The sequence below is a fragment of the Scatophagus argus genome, chromosome 7, assembly GCF_020382885.2.
Source record: "Scatophagus argus isolate fScaArg1 chromosome 7, fScaArg1.pri, whole genome shotgun sequence".
NCBI lineage: Eukaryota > Metazoa > Chordata > Actinopteri > Scatophagidae > Scatophagus > Scatophagus argus.
Window position 1 is genome coordinate 9,365,124 of NC_058499.1, and position 24,435 is coordinate 9,389,558.

The 24,435-nt window shown below is 42.0% G+C and overlaps 1 protein-coding gene across 9 annotated transcripts in view; it reads right to left on the minus strand.

Moving 5' to 3' along the window:
* tjp1b (tight junction protein 1b) overlaps positions 1–24,435 on the minus strand; it is a 52,778-nt gene that overhangs the window by 5,700 nt on the left and 22,643 nt on the right. For 4 of the 9 annotated variants that reach the window (XM_046395461.1, XM_046395460.1, XM_046395457.1 and 1 more), the window contains 22 exons: positions 13,006–13,062; positions 12,619–12,743; positions 12,408–12,510; positions 11,871–12,186; positions 11,406–11,512; positions 10,739–10,907; positions 10,490–10,634; positions 8,248–8,381; positions 7,562–7,667; positions 6,635–6,785; positions 5,912–6,020; positions 5,606–5,825; positions 5,200–5,384; positions 5,005–5,100; positions 4,826–4,908; positions 4,519–4,729; positions 4,312–4,412; positions 3,871–4,221; positions 3,306–3,536; positions 1,408–2,265; positions 756–847; positions 123–338 (listed from right to left, as the gene is read on the minus strand). In XM_046395461.1, coding sequence (XP_046251417.1) covers positions 123–338; positions 756–847; positions 1,408–2,265; positions 3,306–3,536; positions 3,871–4,221; positions 4,312–4,412; positions 4,519–4,729; positions 4,826–4,908; positions 5,005–5,100; positions 5,200–5,384; positions 5,606–5,825; positions 5,912–6,020; positions 6,635–6,785; positions 7,562–7,667; positions 8,248–8,381; positions 10,490–10,634; positions 10,739–10,907; positions 11,406–11,512; positions 11,871–12,186; positions 12,408–12,510; positions 12,619–12,743; positions 13,006–13,062 — 4,166 coding nt within the window. Of the gene's footprint in view, positions 1–122; positions 339–755; positions 848–1,407; positions 2,266–3,305; positions 3,537–3,870; positions 4,222–4,311; positions 4,413–4,518; positions 4,730–4,825; positions 4,909–5,004; positions 5,101–5,199; positions 5,385–5,605; positions 5,826–5,911; positions 6,021–6,634; positions 6,786–7,561; positions 7,668–8,247; positions 8,382–10,489; positions 10,635–10,738; positions 10,908–11,405; positions 11,513–11,870; positions 12,187–12,407; positions 12,511–12,618; positions 12,744–13,005; positions 13,063–14,870; positions 15,044–24,435 lie in introns of those variants that run through there. The other 5 variants (XM_046395466.1, XM_046395465.1, XM_046395458.1 and 2 more) reach the window with 3 other exon arrangements.

Sequence of the window (24,435 nt, forward strand, 5' to 3'; positions counted from 1 at the left end):
AAGTCCCAAGTTACCAGCAACTACCATATACCTTTGACTGGTGAGTCAGAAAGTTAATTTCAGACAGCGGACCAGCCCCCCCCCCACAAAATAAAACCCAATTTAGCCCTTGGTTGTGATACCTGTTGTATGGGTAGGACAGCTGAGCTGGTTTGGGCAAATCATGGAAGCGGTTGATGCCAGGACTGGGTTGGCCCATGGCCTTGCTGTCAAAGCTACGGCGATCAAAGTAGGACAACTGCTTCCTGTAGTACTCCTCATCCTCATCTGGGTCGTAGTGGTTGGAACGCACTACATCATCCAGGGGTTTAGGATGAGGCTTCTGTGGCTCAGGAGCCCTGCAGAGAGAGCAAAAGGAAACAAGTAAAACAGCCGCAGAGATTTCACAGCAGGGGCAGACAGGACGGACCTAAAGCCAGCTGGACAACACAGAGATAGAGGACGCCTCATACCTGAGGATCATTTGAAGAGACAGAGATGTGAAGCTGCAAGTATGTTTGAAAAAAATCTGAATATCTCAACAATGAGAACCACTGTCTGAGATCTGTTAACGTGCAGCATTGGTTGTTTCGGATGGCACTTGGTTTTTGATCCACACTCTGCATAGCAGTCTGGCTTGCTGCACAGGGACATACGCCCACTAGGTGGAGCTCAAACAACAATAAATTAATTCCAAGATGCCTTTGCAAAGATCTTGCAGTTGTCCTTCACCCACCTACTCTGCAGGCTGGGGCTCTGTAATGAGGACTACATACCTATAGGTGGACTTCTCCTGCTCCAGGTTGCTGAGGGAATTGGCTTTGAGGACTGGGCCAGGTGCACTCACAGGTTTAGGAACATCTGCAGGCTGAAAAAGCAAAGAGAGGGTGTCTACTTAGCGCTTCTCGCATCTGATCCAGAATTTTGTCTATACAAATGAAGAACAGCTACACATACATATCCAGTATTATGCCTGACATGTCACAGGCCAGACAATTACAAAACAAGAAGCAGCTTGAAGTTTCAAGTCTTGTATGTACAGCAGTTTTTTGACTGATGCATCTGTAGTTCGGGGAAAAAACAACTTGCGCTCCCTGGAACTTGTGTGGCTTTAAAATACTTGCATAAACAAGTATTGATTGTTAAATGTCTCTAACAGCTAACAAATGCTCCTACCTGATTTTTAACATTTTTAACCCATCTTGTACCAGATTATTCGTTGTACATATTTATAGTGATAGTCTTTCTTTATTTTATGGTTGGTATTTTAGTTACTTAGGTTTTTTGTCTTTTTATCTGTCTTGACTTGAAGTATTTTATTATGAAGTGTTTACATTACATTGTCACCCACCTAGCTACAGTCACACCTGTGGCCTAAATCGTTTGACCCACTGAGAAAACAGCTACAAAGCTCAGCGGGGAACTCACCCTGAGTGCTGATGACTCTCCTTCTTTAGCCCTGTCCATAGAAACAGACCGTTTATTCTCAAACATCTTGACTCTGTTGAGCACTGACTGTGGTTTCATGGCCGGGTCCTCGTCCAGGTCTTCTCGAGGTGGAGGAGGGAGGGGTTTGGAGCCCGGAGTGATAGGTGGCTCACCTGGTGAGGACAGCGTCTCTGGTTTCGGAGGGGGAATTGTGGGTTCAGAGTTCATCATAGGCTCATGCATCCCTGGCTTATAGCCCCGGTTTGGAGGCCCAGGAATGTAGGTGGGCCTTAGACCAGAGTCACTGTAATACTGCTTTGGGGGCTCCGGCGATCGAGGTGAGTTAATGGGGAAGCCATGAGGTTCTGCCTCATAAGGAGAACGAGCGTCGTAGCCAGCTGGGGGTGGCGGTGGGGGTTCATCATAACGAATGGGCCCAGGTTTACTGTGGCGTGGTCTGCCATCATAGCCCACTGGTGGGGCCTCATCGTAGCGTGGCTGAGGGGGGCTGTAGTCTCTCCCTGGTCCGTCCTCGTAGGGGGACCGGGGGTTGTAGCCCATGGGTTGCTGGTGGCCCGGCTGGTACCCTGCGGGCTGAGAAGACGAGGTCTGCTGGTCATAGGGGGGCCACTGTTCGTTGTAATGAGGCACACGGTTGTCGTAGTGCAGGTGAGAGTCAGTGTTGTGAGGCTTTGGTTCTGTGTAGCCGCCTCCATCATATCCGTAAGGCGGGTGGTCGTATTCGCGGTATGGCTGTTTGTCCTGGTACGGCGGCTGGTGACTGTAGCTCATAGACTGCTTCAGGCCATGGTTGATTCGCACTGGGTCCTCCATATTGTACAAATCTTTCTTGTACATCTGTAAAGAAACAGCACAAAATGAATACATCCGCCACATCTTCATTTTAAGATTTTCAACAAGCACCATGTTGCAGGTTGTGGACAGAAAGAAGTCAAGGAATTATTCTTTCCCAAATTCAGATTAAGAATAACTTATTTCAGCAAATAAACTGAAATCTCGAGGAACTGAAGATATATAACATTAACCAAATTATGAGAAAATAAATCCTTCCACCACTTAATTAAAGAGATGTCAATTAAAAGTGCAATTACACAAGCAAAACTTAGTCAGTTATTCATAAATATTTCTGAATGCCTGTTTGACAAGATGCCTTTCAAGAATGATAAGTACAACTGGTTGTACACATTAACATGTTTCATAAACAGTAAACTAAGAGGCAGTTTGCACATTTTTGAAAGGCCTCATTTCAAACATATGATGTGTAGCCTGTAGACAGCAAATCTATTTACAGTAATTCCTATTGAATCTACTCAGGAAAAAACTACTATGCAGAATACACAATACAGTGTGCTGATGGTAAGCCTGTTTTCCCATAGGGATAATTGCTTGATGGAAATTATTATCAAGAGTACTGTCTGCAGGTTAGCTTTCATCATGCAACCAACATTCAGTCGGCATCTAATGCAACGTCAAACTACTGGCACTACAACAGACAACACATCTACCACTATGATGCCACTTTAAGTGCTACTATTACTCATCTACAGAAGAGAGTTAAAGCTGAAAGGAACCCAAAAACATTAGGAGCCATGCAAAGGAAGTAAGAGGCAACAGTTAGGGCTGGTTGTGGATGTCTTCACCCTGGTCAAAGACTCAGATGTACCAGTCCTTCTGGTCTCCCAGCCCACTGTGGTGCATGTGGACTAGTCTGTCGCACATTTCTCTGGGAGCCAGAGGCCCACAGTGGGCTCAGTGAGTCACACAGTGTGGGCAAGTCATGCAGAGAGCGAGTGGAAAGCATGTGTGAGAAGACAGGCAGTTAAAACAGCAGGCTGGGGCCCAGGCCCGGTCCAAGTGGCTGGTGAAACAGCGGGTACCTTTGGTTCTGGACCAGGTGGTCCAGACGGGTGGGGTTCGTGTGGTGGTGGTGGGGGCTGAATAAGCTCAGGGGCAGGGCTGGGGCTGCTAAGTGAGTCAGCCTGAGGAGCTGCGGCTGCAGCAGGCGGCTCCTCTAGGTGCATACCCTCTAGCTGTACAGGCTGCTCAACAGCAGGGGGCGCTACCACCGTCGGAGGCAACGAGGGCATGGGCAGAGCAGCCTCATCTTGCTGTGAAGTATCGTTAAGAGACATTTATGACACAGCCTGCCAAGGGCACACAAAGCACAGCTCACCCCAACACCACGATCTTGTTCCTTAAAATGAATCAGTTTTATACCAGCCAGAGAGAAAAAATGTGGTAGGAACAGATAACATACAAGTAGCTTCTAAAACATGTTTATTACTTAGCAAAGGACATTTAATGTTAACAAAGATCAGGACACGACACTGAACACAAAGGAGCTACTCCTCTGCTCTGCAGTCATGTAATTTTAGCCATACATCCATCACTGACGGGCACAGCATTCAGTGGCCTGCCTTCATAACTAGACATGTACTTTACCTGTTGCGGAGCGGCCATCTTGAACCCAGCCGGGTCTATGCGACCAGCTGGGTCGGGCTGCACGGGGTGCTGGTATCCAGGGTAACCAGGAGTGTCCTGAATTACAGGTGGGTCTTCTCGCACCGGCTCGGAGGAGCGGGTGATGGCGGGCTCCGTGGGCAGACCCACCTCGTCGTTCAAAGTCTCATCCAGTTCCTGGTCTGTATACGCTCCACCCTCTGTGTCGGTGTCCTCATAATCAGAAGTGTGACGGCTATCTGTGCTATACATGGAGTATTCACTACCTGGCGCCGACAAGTAGGACAGGCGGTCATCGTGGATATCCAAGTCATCCTCTGTAGTGCCATCCGCCTGAACAGACCAGAGAAATTATTATCTCATGTGTTGAGACCAGCAGGTCTCAAAAAATAATGTTTGGTGAAATGGAAATCCATCTCTCACCTTGCCCTCTGACACCCACACCAACTGGTTCTGCTGTTGCTGGATTGTTTCTTTTAGAGCGCCGTACCAGCCATCATTCATATTGTTCAAGTTGATGGTGGCTACAAGATGAGTTTTGAGTCACAATCACGTCATCAAGAATAAAATGTGTAAAAGAGACAATGACATTTTGAGTTTATTGTGTTTTAACACTCTCTGCATACTCACTGGTGAACAGGTGGTGATTATTCTTCCTCAGTTTGATTGCTCTCTCATAGAGCTTCCTGGCACTCTTCCTGGACTCTGGACACAGTCTGGTCCTCATATTCTTCACACCCTGCTTATTATCGGGATTTAGGAAGACTACAATTGGGTACCACTGAGCATAGTTCAGCCTGTCCACAGCATTTGGAGTGATGTCCAGCACAGCATGTTTGTCCTTCATGAGATAAAGACAAGAAAGCAGACGGACCCGTGTTAATAATCATCTAAAAACTCAAAATGCATTGTATAGGCCAAAAGGAGACAAACTCACCCTGTCAATGATCTGCTTGATGGTGTGAAGACGAATGATTCCTGAACTACGCTGATCTGTTCCCGCATCTCTCGGTTCACTCTCTGGAAACAAGATTAGAGGGACTTGTGTGAAAAACATGTTTACTGTCAGTTGAGGTCATCATAAATAAACGCACGCTGTAACGCATACAAACATACTTGCAAGCTCAAAAAGATCTGGCTCCTCTCTGGAGAGTTTTTCTCGAGCGACATCAGCAATGGGCCCAAATATCACCACAGGCCTCAGGAAACCAGCTGAAAAAAAGAAAAAAAAGTAAAAATATTAACAGACTCAGAAAGCAGCTTTAGTCTAACAATGACATATGAGCTAACAAACATGATCAGAGTACTCACCCTCTCTTAGTACCACTCTTTCATAAGCTGGAAACTTCGTTTGGACTGGCTGGGAAGACAGGTCCTCTCTGCTCTTCCTCAGGTTCCTCTTGGAGCTGCGAAGACCCCGAAACCTCCAGAAGTCAGCCCTGTCGCCCCCTGCTGTTTTGGGGAGAGTGTACTGCACACTGGAGAGCTGCTCCGCTCTGTTGACAAATGGCAAAAACACAAAGAGAATCCTTAATGTCACACAAGCTAATAGCTGTGTCATAAACATGGCACAGATAACCTTAACACTGCCAACACCTAAGGACACAACATGGCAATGACAATCATAAAAAATGACTGATCGTCTATTGTTGTGACAGACATTTATCCAGCATGTCACTCTGTGATAACTGACACATGACTGCCAGGAAGCTGTCACCTGTTTTTGTTGGGGATGATGCCCCTCTCCACCTCCTGGTGGTTCTTGCCAATGCGAATAGCCAACCAGGATCCCAGCTTGCCGTTGTAGAGGGTGTCCACCACACGGAACACCTCACCTTTGTTAAAGCTCAACCCATACGGAGATTCTTTTTCATACTCGAAGTGTGTCCGGATGTAAAAGGAGTCACCAACATCAGACTCCACGATCCGCCGATACACTGAACAGGAAAAGAGAAATGAGTCAGAAACCCCGGGCCAGTACGACCAACAGAAATGGTCTCATGTCCTTGATCAGTTCACTTACCATCTTTCTTCTTCTGGGCCAGAATTGTGACCTCTTCACCCTTAGGAAGGTCCAGGAGGAACAGCACCGCCTCCTCTCGGATTATGTTTGCAAAGTCTACATTATTTACCTGGAATTTGGGAACACAAAGGTTACTCTTTAATGCTTTCCTTGGGAGAACCTAAGCTAAGGAATGGGCTTTACTGTTCATAAAGTGCACAACAGAAATTGTAAATCTCTATTTAGATAAAAGTTTACATTGTTCTATCTGTTCTCAGTATTGCCTGGGTAACTGCAGGTTTTACCGCTCTGTAAGAACTCAAGTCATTCCTCATTATACTTGGAGAAAAGAGGAGGAGGTACAAATAAAGAGATATATGGCTTTGAGGAAATGGGACAAACACGGAGAGAGGAAACACAGTTTTTTTTGTGTGCACTCCCTCTGCACCATTGCTAAGAAACCAGCCTGGTGGTGCAGGAATTTCTGAGCAGTCTGTGTGTAAAACCATGAATAAAGAAAAGAAAAGCTTAAGGATGCATACGCCATAAACATAGCTGTTTACAGACACCATAAGGTACCCATTATTAGAAAAAAAAGAGGGAAAAAAATTATTCTTGGTAAATAGAATAACAACTCTGAGTACTGAACATAAAGCTTTTTACAATAATTGTTTGGTTTCAAAACCTTTAGATTTCAGGTGTCAGATTCCCACACTTACTGTGTTAAAAAGTAAAGTTTCTCACCCTGAGAATTTGGTCGCCCTCCTCTAAGCCCTCCTTAGCAGCTGGACTATCCTCCAGCACTCCAGCTACAAAGATGCCCACGTCATTCCCTCCAGCCAGCCGCAGCCCCACACTCTCCCCCTTCCTGAACTTCACCAGCTTCATGCTTGGCCTGAGGAGGGGGATGAAAATACAACAGTCAGGTTGATTTTTTTTTTCTTTGACTTGTCACCATCTGATGGCATTTCCCTCTTTCCACGGCAAACTTCACTTTATGAATAGTTGAATGACTCTTGAATGTCAGCCAGCTTTCTTTTTTGTAGAAACTGTTAACTCTTTAGCAAGTATGCAAACTCAAATTTGTAAAATTACTAGAAAAAGACAGATGCAGTCCTTTAGAACATAATATAAACTATTTGTCAGAGGCATAAACACATAAGGGTTGTGCTACTGTTTTAATTATAATATTGTTCAAATCAGGATCAGTAAGACTGATGATAGGCACACAGCATGCTCATGAAATGCCAGTATGGTGTCAGCAAAGTCAACCATTCTCACAAAAGGTTAAAATTATAAACAGCACAAAAATGACTGGCATAAATGCTCTGAACAGAAATGTTACAAACACATGCATTTTGGAACATAAAACAGCAACCTTAACAAACTACTTAGTCCAGGAAGGGCTGTGGCTACAGCTCCTGCTTTCATCAAATGTGGTGCAAAAGAGGTGTGTGTGTGTGTGTGTGTGTGAGGATGACTATCCAGAGAGCAGCACACTCTGCCCTGATTTGTATGGATGGATGCGCATTCAGGCATTTTGACAACCGTCAACTGCTGTTACAAGATGCTGAACTACAGGTTAAAATTCCACATTTTCATTTTGTGTTTTGTGTATTTTCAGAAGGCTTAATTACTTGACAGTATGACACATTATACTGTTAATTTTACCGTAAGATGCTGTCGTCATGGGCAGCACTTGGCACAGGGGCATCAGAGGGACTGACTGGCAGGTCTACATCTGGCTGTCCAGGCTGAGCATACACTGGCTTGGGCTCTGAACAAAAACATAAACTAAAGTTATTAATGCAGACACATGAAGAACACGTAAAACTACGTTGAACATGTTTAAAAACAAATGAATAGTCCTTCAAACACAGTCTCAACACTAATGCAGATAAGAATGTTAAATTGAAAATGCACACCAATTAAAAAACGCGGCTCTTCAAAAACACACATGAGCAATGTATTATCAGACAGATCTGTGCGCACACACGGCACACAGTGTCCTGAGCGGGGAGGTCAAACAGAAAGGCAGCAGAGCACTGCAGGCTGGGGAGGGACGTCAGACTAGATCAGCTCATATGGTTTATTTTCACTTGGCTCCAGGCAAACTCAGCCAGACTCAGCAGGCGTCTGGATCTAACTTTTTTTGGTATCTCTGCTTTTAAAAAGGGCAAAAATGACTGGTTCAAACAAGATTTTAATATCGTGAAGTCATTTGATGTTCTAGTACTTATGATGGACAGAAAAACTTAAGCAAACATGTCCTATTTGCTAACAGGTATGGATACAAGACAGAAATTTTGGGTGTCACACAGTGATCAGGTTTAACGGCTGACTGTTATATCACTGACCTGGGAGTGGTGGGAGCTGTTTCTCCTCTCTAGCAATAGCCGACTCCTTCGGTTTGGGCAGGGGAACCTCCTCTGCTAGCTTCGCTGGTGTTGAAGCTGGCTTTGAGATCCGATCGTCATCACGGCTTCTGTGGCTGCAGATAAAAAGAGGTTTCTGTAGATTTATCTTTAGGAAAGGAATACATGAGTTTATATAAATAGTGTATTCCAGAGATGTAGAGCTTGGAGGCAAACACAAAGCTCTAAGGCTTACAACATCTTGGTTACACACAACAATATCAAGTGGACACGCACTGGCTGAGAAAAGAGACACAGGTGAAAAGAACCACTTGAGTCTGAGGCTGCATCTTAGTCTTGAAGGTCACCACTTTGTCTTTCCACTCTTTTGAGCTCTATTTTTAGAGCAGCTTATCTAAGGTGTCAGAGTGGATTCTGTCCTCCAGGTGAATTTCACTGCACGGCTCTGGCTTCAGACCAGCAAAGGTTTGTCTGTGATGCCAGGTTTAAAGCAGTGAGGCTGTGTGAAACTGATACACGGTGACCCTGGCCAATTATGAGTCAGATAACTGTAAATGATTTTGATAAACGCCGACACTGCCAATGTGTTTCAAATGGGAAATCAGAGGGGAACAAAAGCAAACGAATCAGGCTGTCTAGCGGTACGGCTTTTTGGCACTGACTCGAAAACTCCTGGTCACATGCCTGCTTACTGGCACAACTTTACTGGCAAAATAATGCCTCATTCACAGGCTGATTGCCCAAGTAACCATGAAGGACCCTGTTTGAACTGGCAGCAGAGGAACAAACGTCTTTTTCAAAACCTTCCTGGAGGAGGCCTTCCTTTTAACAGCCAACTTCCCGAACTGAGAGAAAAGGTCACAGGACACAGACGAGGTTCAAACAAATAACAACATCCTGTCCCAGCATCTCCTTCCTGTTAATTAAGATACTCTCATAAATGAATTAAGAGCTCTGGAAGCCTATACGTGTCAGAGGTATGTTATTACAACACATATTTGCTTTTGGTATCTTAAATTAACACATGCAGAATTGTGGATATTTCCCACAAACACAGCATGTCCATCAAGACATGAAAGAAAGACATCCAGAGATAAAAAGAGAGAAAGAACTTTCAAAAGCTCAGCCACATGTAAAAAGGGAGACAGCAGACACTGATAGCTGGTGACAGCCTTTTGTTGCTTCATCGTTGGAGCCATATTGTCCTTGTGCCAAACATGCAGTTTGCCCACCAAAACATTCAGGAAACTTAGGGACTCTGTCATATCAGGTCAAAACAAGAAGTGTCACTGAATAATTGACGTCGTACAAGGCCACTTCAGCAATATTACATTAGGTGATAATGTGATATAACATTAAAACGCTTATTTTCCTGACACAACTTCAGAATTTCGAGGTGTTTATTAAAGTCTTAACACGTAAAACTAGACCTTCTTGTCTACATTACATCTATTGAGGATATACTACCACTGCTATTAGTAACTATTCATACTGGGTAATGGTGTCAAACTTACGGTGTTCTCCAGCTGTTGAAGTACAAAGGGAATAAAAATGGCAGACAAATATGATTAAAAGTGACACTCTTGTCGCTTCATGTTTTAGACTGGTGTATCAAAATGGCTTTCTTCACAATGGCAGAGGACACACGATAATATATGTTGAGGACTGAACTTTTAAACCGAGTGAAGCGGTCCCGACCCTAATTATGACCAAGACTGACTCTTTTGCAGGCAGCTTAATTGTTGACTTTTATGTTTCACGGGTCAATAAGTAGTGTGAAAGGGGAACAGCTCTGGCACTCGGCTGAGTTTAAATGAAGAATTAATGAGGTACTTTCAAACAAGATTACAGAACAAGATTACAGTCAAAGAAGTGCTGAATGGGCTGACAGCTCGTATTAACCTGAGGGAAAGAAAAAACCAAAAATCGAAAGTCCTTCACAAAAAAAGAAAAAAAAAACAAGCCTGTCTTAATAAACTAGGGGTTTAAACCCAGTTATTTTAATCACTGTTAAAAATATGTCAAAAGACAGTAAACTGATCACATCTTTTTTGTAGTTGTTGTTGAAACCTGAATTATTGTTAGTGCTAGACTGCTACAGTTACATATCAACCGGAGAGAGAAAGCAGCAGAACTAAATTAATCTGTATCAAATTATAATATCACACTTGCATAATTTCATGTCAGCCAAAAACTGAAAGATAAATTGATGGATGGTCTTTACCTGCCATTGCTAATTTGTGGGGGCGAGTGTCTGGAGTGGTCTGAGGGTTCAGATCGTCTGTCTGGAGAGCGGGAGCGGCTGCTACGATGTCGGTCATGCGATCGATTGGAATGATCAGATGCCAGAGAATGGATATCTGAAATGTCTGATCAAACGAGAGCCACTGTTCAATGACCGCAATCAGAAATGAAACAACGACAAGTCTGGGTTTTAAGCTACGTCCCACTTAACCCTTAACATCGCTCTCACCGTCTCTGTCGGAGGCATTGGCCGAAGGAATGCTGTCATCGAGGTCAGGGATGTTCAACAGGGTTGCTCTGTCGTCCCTCTGAACAACCATTTTTAGCTTGCCCTTTGACCTTTCTATCAGCTTCTTGGCGTCTATCAAGGAGAGGTTCTCTGTCACTGTGCCATTGATCTGTGAGCACCACAAAAAGATGCTATTAGCCATGACATGACAGAACAGCCAGTGAATTTCTAGTAAAAATAAGGAAAATCAAATAAAAATTGATTTTAAAGCAATAAAATGCAAATTAACAGCAACGACTTGTCAGGGTGAGATCAGTTTGTAAAGATAGGCAGCCTAAACAATATAAGAATAAATAGAAAAATAAAACAACATTTTGACAATTCTTTTCTACAATCATTTGATTAACCTTTCATTTCTTAAGTGTCAGCAATCACATAAAGTAACATGACATGTGTGAGGGGGTGAGTGTGAGAGTGACAACTGACAAAACAGTTACTGTTCAAAAATCACCTACTTTATGTGAAAGGACTGAGCAGCAACTGTAAGTGCTGTGACACAACATGGCGAATGCTGGTCAATTCCAGCAACTGAATCCATGAATGCAAAAATTTGCAATAGTTTTGCTCATGTTGAATATTTTATGATATATACATATCATATGTTCACCTTCAGTACAACATCCCCTTCCTGGATGTTGCCGTCTCTGGCTGCCAGGCTCTCGGGGGAAATGTCCTTGACAAAGATGTGGCTGGCCAGGCGCAGGCCATATTCTGCTTACAAAGTGAACGACAGCAACAAAGATGATGTTAGCACAGAGTTCACGTGACCACACCACACTGACCACACTTTGCTGTCAAGCTGCTGCTCCCACTGGGATTAACAGTACTGATTAAAGAAGATTAATTGCTCTTTTACTTAGATTTACTTCAGTTAACTTGGATTTTGCTGTGGCTGGCAAGTTTTGTTTACCCTGGCAGTTGACCAATGCTGATTTGGAGGTTTTATTCTCTTCCAAAAGTCTGGCTGTCTGTTAATAGCTGGGTAAATAAAATGTCAGGTGATTTCCTGGATTATCACAGAACACTCTCTTTGTCTGACCTCCTTTTTAATCCCCGACTTTGTGAGCCTCACCTTCATTTTTACGCGATTTGACAAGTGTGACCTTGGCAGGACGTGGGGGCAGGTTGTGTGAGCGGCGGTCAGAGCGTGGAGAGAGACTCCTCTCCCGCGAGCCGCTGCGTTCACGCTCCCTGTCCCTTCGCCCGCTGCTCCGGCCGCTGCGCCTGCCCATGGCGCCGCCCACACCACTGTAAGCGCCGCTACGTCCGCTCCGCGTCTCGTATATCTCCTCGTCATAACTGTCCTCCTCCTCGTCATGCTCTGACATAGTTTCCCGCTCCCCTAGTCGGCCCATGGGGACATGCACCTTCCTCTTCCGCCTGATTGTCTGGTCAAAGGAAATAAGATATGAGATCAGCCAAACAACCAATCAGTTACAGTAAGATGAATCAATCACTCCCTTGACTATTTTCCTAATAGTCCACTGTGAAATATATAAGAAATGTCTAACTGCATGTTGATATGCATATTTAAACAAACTGACCTAAGCACTTTGAACACCTGACCACAAAAAATTAAAATAATTCATAATGGGATGTTGACACTCACAATTTTGGCAATTTTTCCACTTTTACGAAGCTGCTGGACTGCGTACGCGTGCTCCACATTGTCCATGGAGACAGCATTGACCATAACGACTCTGTCATTTTCCCTAGAGAAGGGACACAGACATGCTGGAGACTTCATGCAGCAGGCGCAGTAATTTAATACTAATAACAGGAAAAATAACTGGCCCACCAATAATGCAACAAAATCTTACTGCAGCAGGCCTTCAGCTGGGCCTCCTTTCAGCACATCCGAGATGACAATGGAGGTCTCGCCGCTCTGAAAATGAGGGTTATCCCGACCTCCTGATATGGCTATCCCGAAGCCAAACCCTGGTGCCTGTACACAGAGAAAGAGAGATTAGGATGTTGGAGTAGCCGTCTATAAAAGATCTTTCAAAAGTTAACTGACCCTGAATCAATTCATCCAGACTAACCAATGATTCTTTATTAGAAAACATGCAGCAGTCAAACACTGTTTCTGTGTGTGTATTCAAAAACGTGCCCAAAATACAGTTTTTGTGTAAGTTACTGAGAGACCAGAACAAGTCTCAACATAAACAGATGTAAAGAGCATCTGAGGGAAGTTACCAGATACCTACCCTGTGTAGTGTTACTGTGTGCTGTTCCCAAATGACAGTCTCTTCCATTGCTGCGCTCTAGAAGACAGAGATACAATACAGTATAATTAACACAAGAGGCACAACAGAATTCAGATCACAAGAGGCAGAATAAGGCAATGGGACACACGGTTGGCCTGATCGTCTTGTGACAAAACGGAGGACAGAAATTCAGTCAAGAGAAAAGTCATGTGCCCTGCCAAAACACCAAATGCCCTTGTTCAAGGCATTTCACATCCTCACTACAGCTGACAAATTCAAGGCATCCTAGGTCTCAAAAACTATTTCTGTAATCAAGAAAACAATAAGTCACATAGAAATAGATGGACACAGCAGCATTCCACCACAACTGTGAACGTAACTTTCACCCAAGTCGCACATGAATATATGGATTTAATCTGCACAGTGTAATTGCCTTTATAATGTGTACGTTTAAACTTCAAGGTACATATGTACAATAAATGCTTCAAAGGTATTTCCAACATCTCTTGGGCATATTTTGTGTTGAGAAAAATGAACAAAAGTCAGTATGTGACAGGAACAACAGCCATGTCATGAGCCATGAGATTTTGTAAGGCGCATACACAAGCCTGCACTGTCAAATGCAGGAAACAGAAACTACAAAAGCAGACACTAAAAACATTAAGTAATACACATTGAAAGTCAAAACCCATACACACACACAATGATAATATGACTGAAAACCATTTCTGCTTTATTCCCCCTACCAAGCAAAGTGTTTCTATTAAAAGAAGGCTGCGATGGCAGTGTTTCTGGGCTCTTCACTGGTGAAATTTTATGAGGATGCAAACAGCTGGAGCCACTATACACACAGAAGACTGCACCCAGCAGGTTATTTGGTTTGTTTCAAGTTTTACACTGTTGTCTACTCACAGTAATCGAGATAACACTTTGTTGTGCTCGGTTTTATTTGCAGCACACTCACACATTGTGAAACCACATGTTATTAACATATTCTCCATTATATCTGGCCCACAATACGAGAGCCCATGTTTACTGTGCACTGAATACGATGATAAAAACCCTGCTAGATCCACAGTGACAATAAGTCTGTGAAATTAAAACACACCCTCCGTCACATAAACAACCAGAGGAGATAACATGAAGGTCGACTCCTTCAGCTGTTCAGCTGTCCTCAGCAGCCCACCGCTCACTTCTTATCTTACCTCCTCTTCTGTATCATTTCACCTCCATCACAATCTCACGACACATTAGACATTCAATGACTGCATATAAAATACTATCAGGTCCATCCCTTCGGGGCAAATTATGACCCACATCACAGCAGCTAATGCAATAACCCCCATTTGTCATGTAAATTGATCCTGGGTCTGTGACCTTAATAGGTGAGACTATCACACACATTTCTTTGACACCTCCAACTCTTACAGTGCGGCTGCCTGGTCAGAGGACTCATTGGGAAAAGTGGTCTCATGTTGCAGCACATTAAAATGTGATGACGGATGAGAGAAGGGGGAGGAATCTCACATTAAAAGCTGCATCAGTTGCAAGTGCTTGGACCCTCAGCTAAGATCACTGACACCTTTTTGGCAGCTTCAAACACAAAACACCTTCCGAGTGTCAATCCAGGTTTATGTTGGAGATTAACATGCACCACAGCAGCATGACAGCCTGATAACTGTATGACTATTAAGTTCCCAAAAGTGATAATGATGCCTAACTCTCGGATGAGCCACAGGCAAATTATTTAAAAATCGCAATCTGAAAAAAACATCTTTTTAACTTCTGAAGAAACAATGTCCTTTTTGTGTGACAGAAAAGCTCAGTCTGAGATTGTAATGTAGCCAACTGTCTCTGCCACCAACCTGTTTATTGTTTTACCACCCCCTCTTCAACACATCGTCCTTAACGTCTGCCGCGACCTGTCGGCCAAGTGCCAAACGTTCGCTAGTGTCTGGGAATACAGACAGCTGAATAAATCGCCACAAGTGGTCCCAGACGTTCACAGCTTGGCAGCAACAGTCACAAACTCCTCGAGCAGCTTATGGTGGGACACACAAGCAGGGTGAACAAAAGTTTAAATAAGGGAACTCCCCCTGGCCTTTTACACTGAATACACTGCACTTGAGAGCGAGAGAGAGAGAGAGAGAGAGAGCGAGAGAGAGAGAGAGCGAGAGAGAGAGAGAGAGAGAGAGGCATTGGAATATTAACAAGATGGTTGAAAACAGAGGCATGAATTCTGACTGGAAATATTGCTCTTTGGGGAGGAGGATTTATGCCTGTGTCTTCTTCAGCACTGTGGAAATGCTGATGCAAAGAACTCTAACATTTCATCAACATTTACAGACGATTTGCCAGTAAAATGCAAAGCTAAAGGAGGTGCTTGTTTCCAGTTGACATTCCTCATTTATGCAGCATAACAAACATGCACACACACAAGACTGTAACGCTGTTGCAGGGGGGTTGTAAGAAATGTGATTTTGTTGTCTGGAAAATATGATTAGAGAATGCAAACTGTGCCTCATTCAAAACAAATAAATCACCATAAAATTAATGGAATGTAAAATTCCCAATGGAGAAAAACATGAGGAATATAAAATGGAGTAAAAACTAAACAGAGTTTAAGGAGGGACCGCCACCCCTGTAAAAAAAAAAAACAAAAAAACAAAACTGATTTAGCAGAGACCTGGATGTGCATCCCTCCCTCTTCAACCCTCTCTCTTTCTCAGATTCAGACACACACACACACACACACACACACACACACACCTTTCACTTTGAGGGGATGTAATTTTGCTTTCTCCTCCTGCAGAGCTTGTTGCTCTGGAAACAGAACGGGAGGGGGACAGAGTGGTGTTGTTCAAGTGGCCTGACATTTTCAGGCCGTGTCTGAAGGTTCCTCTCAACTGTGGGAGGTTTAGAAAAGACACAGCTGAATTAATTTAGAAACAAAAGCCTTTTTTGCATTTTAGATGAGCCCTATTTATTTGATTCGACATCTACATCGTTTGTCAAAAACAAACACGGCAAACTTTCTTCAGAACACCTCAAAAGTGTCGTTCTCGGAATCAGCAAAGATAAATAAACACAAAAATGACCACAAAAAAAATGTATGTACAAATCATTTTGGATTTAGTCTCACAACCAAACCAACAGCTTACTGCCCTATTCAGAATCAAAGTAACTACTCTCAAAAGTCAAGTAAACATAAAAAAAAAAGACAAGGGAACAACATCCCCCTCAGGAGGTGCTACTCCTGTGTACAGTTTGTACAGAGACACGTCAGCATCCGGTGACTGATGAGTATTCGTGGCACTGTTGTGTACACCCTTTATGGCCACAGCACAACTGGTACCAACAGAAGCTTCATGCCACAAGCCAGAGCCTGGGCTGGCAGCCGCTCCGCAGCCTAGATGCACCACGTCGGTTGGGTCATGCTTGAGGGATTACAACCAGGCAACTTGGGAGCCAGCACTACAACACAGATGGACTGCAACACAGATGGATCTCACAGCTGAGCGGAGAAAGGGCAGGAAAGCTGTGGTCAAAACGGACAGTGTGGAGTCAATCCGCAAATGGTAAATGACACAATTATTCAATGAACTCAGTGTGGTTTTATTTCTCGGAGGAACAAACTATTAAAGCAAGACTGTTATAGAAAAGTACTCATTTTTGTAAGTATTTTCCATTACTGTAATCATTCAGCAAATCGGCTAATCAACTAATATTAAGGACTAATATTAAGAAACTTCCACGGTCCTCTGAGAACTAAAAACAAAAAAAAAGTGTTTTTTGCTATTTGCTTAATTTCTATAGACCAACTGAGAAAATAATCAACAGTGGAATAATCTTTAGGTACAGTCCAACATTAGTTATGAAGCAGCAGATTATTGTGTTAATTAAACATTTGGTCTATAAATGAGGCCTTGCCAAAAAAATAAGAGTCCAAGTTGTTTTATTCTAATTTATTGTCTGAACACACTTTGATATCACAGATGACTATAAAAACTGAAAAATCTTGACATTTGAGTGGGAATTTGGGCTCTAAATCAATTATTTGCAAGTTCAATGACAACCTATGGCCTGTGATACTATTTGGGTTATCTAAGGTTATCTCTGAGCCAGTGAAACAAAATGGAACAGTGACCAAAAAAGATGCCCGTGTGACTATCTTTATCTGAATCAAGTAAAATAGAATATTAGCAAATTTTGGCAACTGTTAGCGAGTCTTCTGGCCACTTTGGCAGGGTACCCGTCTTTTGACAGTTCAGTCCCAAATATCAACTTGTCTGGCAAAATACTAAAAAGAGCTGATCTACGATGTTGCACTGCAAGTCATGCTTCACTTTCCCATCCTCTTTCTTTTCAGAATATGTGAAAACATGACCCATCTGAAATGTGAATTTCCTAAATGAGTTAGCTGACGTGGTGATACAGATTCAATCAATCTATTCATGATGTAAAGTGAAAGATCAACCAGAAAAAGCAGAAAAATACCTCTTCTGTTTCCACTTGGATTCAAAAATTGTTTATATGTAAAGACTCATCACAATACTAACTTAATACAACCCATGAAGTAAGCTGAGAGGGTGTCTCGGTTTGTATTCATTATAGTATAGTATAGTTAAAAATGAAACGTGCTGGCTCCTCAGCTCTGTATTCAGCAGAAAAACTAAATCATATTTCTTTCAAAGGAGGAACTAAGGCAATACAGTGGGACACTCAAATCCCCCAAAAATACATATATAAAATATATTTTGTGCTGTAGTATGGTTTAAGGGTGAGGCAGAACCTTATTCAATTTTGACCGCTGTGGGACCAGAGTAGCTAAAAATAGCTCTCATTAATTCTGCCGTTGTGATGCTGCAACCGAGTGGTTTGAGGGAAACTTGCAGCATGAACACTGGAGAACATTTAATAACCTCTTGTTTTATTAAAAGCTATGAACTGACTGAAACAAATAATGCAATGCAGCATAGAAAACAAAGTCACTTTCTCTCATGTGGCTATTTGTTGGATCTGTCTGTAAGGACTGAGGACTAGAGATTTCTTTTTAACTAGAGATGGGTCCCCACATGATAAAGAGCAGCAACAAAGCAAAGCAAATGAGACTTCCAGCATGAAAAGAAGGGTCTCTCATTTGCCTTACAACCATTGAACTGAACCTGACACAAAGATTAGCATGCGAGCAGGGAGCAAATTGCAATGTCCAAGCGAGGATACTTTCAGAAAACTGTGCAAGTTGCATTGTGGCCAATAAGAGAGCACAACAAGAACAGCATCACACTCTTCACCGTAGCTGCTGCAAGTGAAGCAGCAAACAAGTAGAATAAGATGATTGATCACTTCAGAGATTGAAAACGATGTGCCGGGGAGTGCTGACAACTGCTAAAACTCCCCTGCCTCGAAGAACATATTCAAATGCTAATGAGGGCCCATGCCTTAGCACCAGTCAGGAGGTCCCCTGAGAGACAAGTGACACTCTGCACATAGAACATGGTTAGATACTGTACCGTGGAGCTCTAACGGAGAAGAGACAGCCGAGAGATGCAGCACTGCACGGGTGATTACAAAGGCCAGGGAATGACACCTATTAACTCTAACATAAAACTTAATTGCCAACTATCACAGCTGTGAAAGACTCTTGCATTATTTAAAGGATACAGTAAAAACAGACTTCCAATTCACTACCTTCGTCTATTTGGTTTGTTGTTTTAGGATTCAAATAAAACTGGATGCACAGAAGATCAGAGGTACTTACAGCAGTTCATCCTGGTCACTACAAAAGACACAGACAAAAGCGTCTCCAAACTCCAGCTACCTCTGAGTAAATCCAGAAGGAGATTCCTGCAGATGCACTTCAGCTACCACAGCGCATAACAGCACCAATCAGTGCTGGAGGGGACTGGCCCCCACCTTCCTCTCCTTTCTCTCTTCTTAGCTCTGTGACAACCGAAATTACGACCACAGGTGAGGGGTTATGAAACACACCCGGCAACTATGCCCTAATGCTTCCTCTGCCCAGCTTGGGTCTGTGTCCTTTCCCAACATCTTCCTGCAAAATTTATCCCTCCAACTCTCTCCTTATACGCTCACAGGATAGAAGCAAATCCCCTCTAGCTTGGCAGCGATCTGTGTGGGATCTGCAGTTCCGCTACAGCATGGGACTCCTCTGTACTAGCGAACATCCATCCGCAGTGTAAACTGCTGTATCGGACTTAACCCCTGAGGTGCCGTGTTGAACCGGAGCAGCATTAATCAATTCTCTTTGCATGTGGTACATTATTACATCCCTCCTCCCCAGGTGTGCTGCACTGCATGCATAAACTACGCTCATCCTGACCCTCAAACTGACTACATTATAAACTACGCATGGGAACGTCATACTTTTTATGTTCATACTGCAGCTCTAACACAAACTTTTGTGAAAATGAACAGGTTGCCAATGTGGCAGATAAAAATAAACCCAGGCTTAACAGCAATAGAACAAGAAATCTGAGAGGTGGAGGCAGACTGAGAAGCAAAGAGGCGCGTTTATAATCTACATGTATTAGAAATGTTGTCAGCGTAATCTGTTTTGTTGGTCTATTCTGTACACATGACATCTACTGGATGTCTGTCCATCCTAGGAGAGGGAGCCCTCCTCTGTAGCTCTTCCAGAGGTTACTATCATTTTTTTCTCTGTTAAAACTATTTTTTTGAGGTGTTTTCTTTACTCAAACTGATGATCTAAAGATGAGGGTGTTGTACACTGTACCATATTGCAAAGCCCAATGAGGCACTGTGATTTGTGATTTTGGGCTTAAAAAACTGACTTGTGTAACATCTTGTGTAGAACAGTCACTTAGAAAATTCTGACATCAGAACAGATGCATAATAGGACAACATGACCTGTTTAACAGTCATTTAATGTCAAAGTAGTTCAATTAGATCAACCATTTTATGGAAAAATGTGCTTAGTAGCCTGCACTGGAGTGTTCATTATCCTACACCACAATCCAAGTTACCGTATAATGGCATTTTCAATGTGTGTGCAAGTTCTTTAAATCATTAATAACAAGTAGCAACGACTAATTATTCAGAAGAAGGCTCACTACACTGCAGTTTGCAACAATAGTGCAAACAAAGGGGCGGTGTTTTATCCCGTGGAAAATTAGTAGTTTGTATCTTATCAAGCAGCATTTAGAAAACACGGTAAGACAGTTGGTCAGAAGTGTTTATATTTGTTTTAGTATCATTTTATCTCATTACTGTTAGGATGAATGTGTTTTCTATTGGGTAGCATGCTGCATGGTTGCATAAACATGTGAATTCATCCCAAGGCAACTCCAAACAACTGCAGTGTGTGCCAAACACATACACAGACTTCCTTGTTGTCTACAACGGACTGCATTTTCCCTCACCATCAACAGGAAATACATGAAAGACAGAGATGCTATTTAACATCTTCTCTTCACAGTGAGACATTTGTTCCAGTTCATGTTGAGAAGGCAGATGTGAACACGACAACAGAAACTACTCCACTGTCCTCCGCTGTACTTCTATATGACAAATGTAGTAACATTTCACTGTGTACTTCCTCCAACTGCATGACACCCAGGGTCCTTAGTTTACCATTTAACTATAGATCATCTACCTGCACTTTAAACATCCCCTACTGCCTGCAACAGATTGACTGATTGATTGTTTCTTATTAGATTCCTGACATTTATGAGAGTGTTACTGCTCCAGATGCAGCTTTATGTACGAGCATCATTTGCATACTCTGCAGTCTCTGTCCTGCTCTCTTTGAGCAGGTAAACCAGCAGAGACCTCTGACATGGACACAGTGTACATCAAGATAAAGTAAATGGGTGATTCAGCTGAGAGTGGAACTTCATGTGTTGTTATAGATTTGTTTGACACACATCACACAGAAAACACACAATAAAAATGCAATGATAAGAAAGAAACGATACAGTGGAATCTCAATCTGACAAGGAGTTCAAACAGGATTCAATACTCCAAAAGCATCACATAATGTATTTTCACAAATATTTAGCTCAGATTCATTGTAAGGCTAGAATACAGATCCAACACCAAATCAAGGCCATGCAGGTCATGAAATACCACATATCATTCATGATAATGATTGAGCTGGACAAGCCTGAGAGACACCCAGTCCCCGTTGGCAAAGGGGACGAGTTAAATTTACATCACTAGAGCAGAGTCTAAGAGTGGTGACAGATTCCACACACAGTTCACTCTTTCCACTACCTTCTGCCTACCAACCTCCAAATTAATGACACTGCATGTATTTCATAGTTTGATATTTGCACTACATTGACTGTTTTTCTATCTTTGTGTAACACACGCCAAGTCTGTTTTTCATTGGGTTCAGGAAATTTGCAAGTTACAGCTACACTAATGGAAAAGTTGACCTTTCAAGTTTTGCTGAGTTGATGATGTCAGGAATTATTTCAGAAAAGTTTGCAATTAGGAAACAGTATGCGTATTGAGCCAAGGAACTCAGATGAATATTTTGTCCAAAGACCGACGACAAAGTATCATCTAGCGAATAACAGACCAAGCCATTACAAGCTGTGACTAGCAAAATATTAGAATATCTTGCAATATTCATCTAGGTCTAGGTTCAGAGTTATATTAATACAAGTTTCAGACACAGTTAGAAAGACCTTCTTAGCTGATAAGTTAGCAAATATGATACTGTTACATGTTAGCAAATATCCTTATTTACATATCCAGCAGTTACAGAACAACATTTGTTCAGAGTTTATACAGAATATGTGACTCCTGGTGCTAAACGTTCCACTATTTTCAAGGCTTCTTCATTGAAAACAGTCAGCGATACGAAAGCGACGACAGAAAAGCAAAACAGCAAATATGCAGGACGCATGGTTGAAAAAACAAATGAGCAATGAGATTTCTACAGAACATTTCCCATGAAACCACATAATTTAAAAAAAAAAATCTCAATTCACTCACTCTCAGGGATAGTGGCTCAGAGTCAGCAGAGACTATTTCCAGGCTCCACAGCTGGAGTCAGTGATCATAAACCAGAGCCTGAATGTGTTCTGAACACATGGACCAGGAAATCAGTTCCTGAGTACAATCAGTCTGGTGGAAGTTATCAGTGCCCCACAAAGAGCACATAAGAGGGCAGGAATGTGCTGATAAGCTGAGCCACAATGACCTGCACCCTGCCTCCTCTCCATCGCAGTGACTGAAATGAGGACAACACAGCGAATGAAAAACAGTAACGATAAGGGATGTTTCTGCACTACAAGAAAAAAGAAGGTTCGTGCTGAAATGTGATTGATGACGGATTTTGCAAGCCTCTTCATTCTGATAATTCCACACCTCTATTCAAATAGGGATTTATGAAAGACCTGATTTACATAAGCAAGCCACTGTATAACTGGAGCTGTAACCATAATGTAAATGTGCCATTTGTAAACACAGGGGCTTACTTGACTGTGGGAACATGGACTTTAATGTCCTATATAAGAGTTGTTTGCTAGGAAGTTCTAGTTTGGCCATTTATCACAGCGATGACCTTTCAATGCCCACAGCACTCATCAATCTACTTGCCAGTGACAATATTTCTGAAATTCATCCTAGTATGAAGGTAGTTTAAAATAGGTAAAGAGCAAAAGAAGATTTTCCCCCAACCATTTAAAGCCTGACTCACAAAATGTAATTGATGGAGCCTATTATTAGTTTTGAATTCTATATTGTCCATTAAAGCAAAAAAAAAAAAAAAAGGCGGCATCAGTTGCGTTTTAACTCATCTTGTGTCAATAGATCCAGAATTAAAAACATGCCGAAAAACTTTTGAGGGAGAAGGGACTGAAACTGGGCTGCGACGCAGAACCGAAAACTCTTACAAACTGAAAAAAAGGATTAGATGTATTAGCTCATGAAGAGTGAAACAAGGAGTCCATCTCAGTCTGAAGTCACACCTCTTAGAGGATGAAAACATTACAATGATACTAATTATACAAAATAATCTGAGGTGTAAGCAGACAGATAGTGTAGGCTAACTCATCTCATTATATCATTTCCTTTTTTATTCTTGCAATGGCTCTAGGCTATCACTAACACTGAAAACATGTGCTACATTCAAAATCTCACACCATTTACCAGCACTGTTCTCCAGTAACTTCTCTCTACACACTCAGACCATGATCTTTTCAAAAAGGTACCGGTGGCCATATGCTTTTTAGTAGTCTCTTTATAGGAAGAAGAAGAAGAAGAAGTGGGCATTACCACATATGAAAACCTAAGATTTAAAAATGTACTAGATTTAGTTTCTCCATGAAGCACAATGTGTGTATTAATGCAATAACTAGTATGACTGTTGTCAAACAGTGTAGGCATGTTATAAGCTGCAGGTGCATCCAGATTTCTTCTATTTCCTACAAATGCACAGAACTACAAAACCTCAATCAAGTTAAAAGAAGGAAAAATATCAGACACATTTGTCCTTCTAAATCCATGATGACTCAGATGACTGCCATTCCAATGACAGCTTAGGGCAACATGATTTACAGGCCAACATGTATGGCTGCCCTTGAGCAGCAAGATATTCTCTTTGTCTCATATCCCCTGCACAACGCTGCCATCTGAATCGTTAAAAAAACTGTTCAATCTTACAATGACAACTGCCACAAATATCATCTGTATTGTGCCTCCTCCACTTTATTTGACAAATTTGTCACCCTGCCCAGCTGCCATTTCATATTAAGTTACTATCATGAGGCCTACGATTACATTTTTTAGTCACGGAGATATAAAATAATGAACCATATTTGCAATGACAGGCTATACGTGTTAGGCCAATTATACATGTTAAGGACATGTAAAATTTCTGTAATCCATTACAGAAACAAGAGATCAAAATGGTGACCCATAAACGATATTTGGAAGTGATATCCTTTTGCATTAAAAATAAAAATCTTGGTGTCAAACTTTAAAATAACCAGTGATGGAATGTACAGTAACTAACTAACTATAATTTAATCAAGTACAAGTCTGAGGTAATTGTACTTTACTGGAGTATTTTTAAGTACTTTTTTCAGCTATTTTATACTTTTATACTACTGGATTATTTTAGTTACTGGTAACAAAGGCTAAACATTATTAAACATTAGAACTATTATAAATCTTTACATTTAAAATAATTTATTTGATTGGCAATCAGTCAAAAATGCAAACAAACAAACAAAAAAATAGATACCGGCATTGAAAAAGTGCTTAATATTGTATCTGACAATGGCCCAGTCCAATAATCAGTCTAAGAGACAAAAAAAGACATCAGAGACAACTATATTCAGTGAAATCTAATACCATCCGCAAATTACGTAAACACGATCTGAATTTAGAGCTGGTCTATAATAACTTTAAATCAATAATATTAAGAACATAATT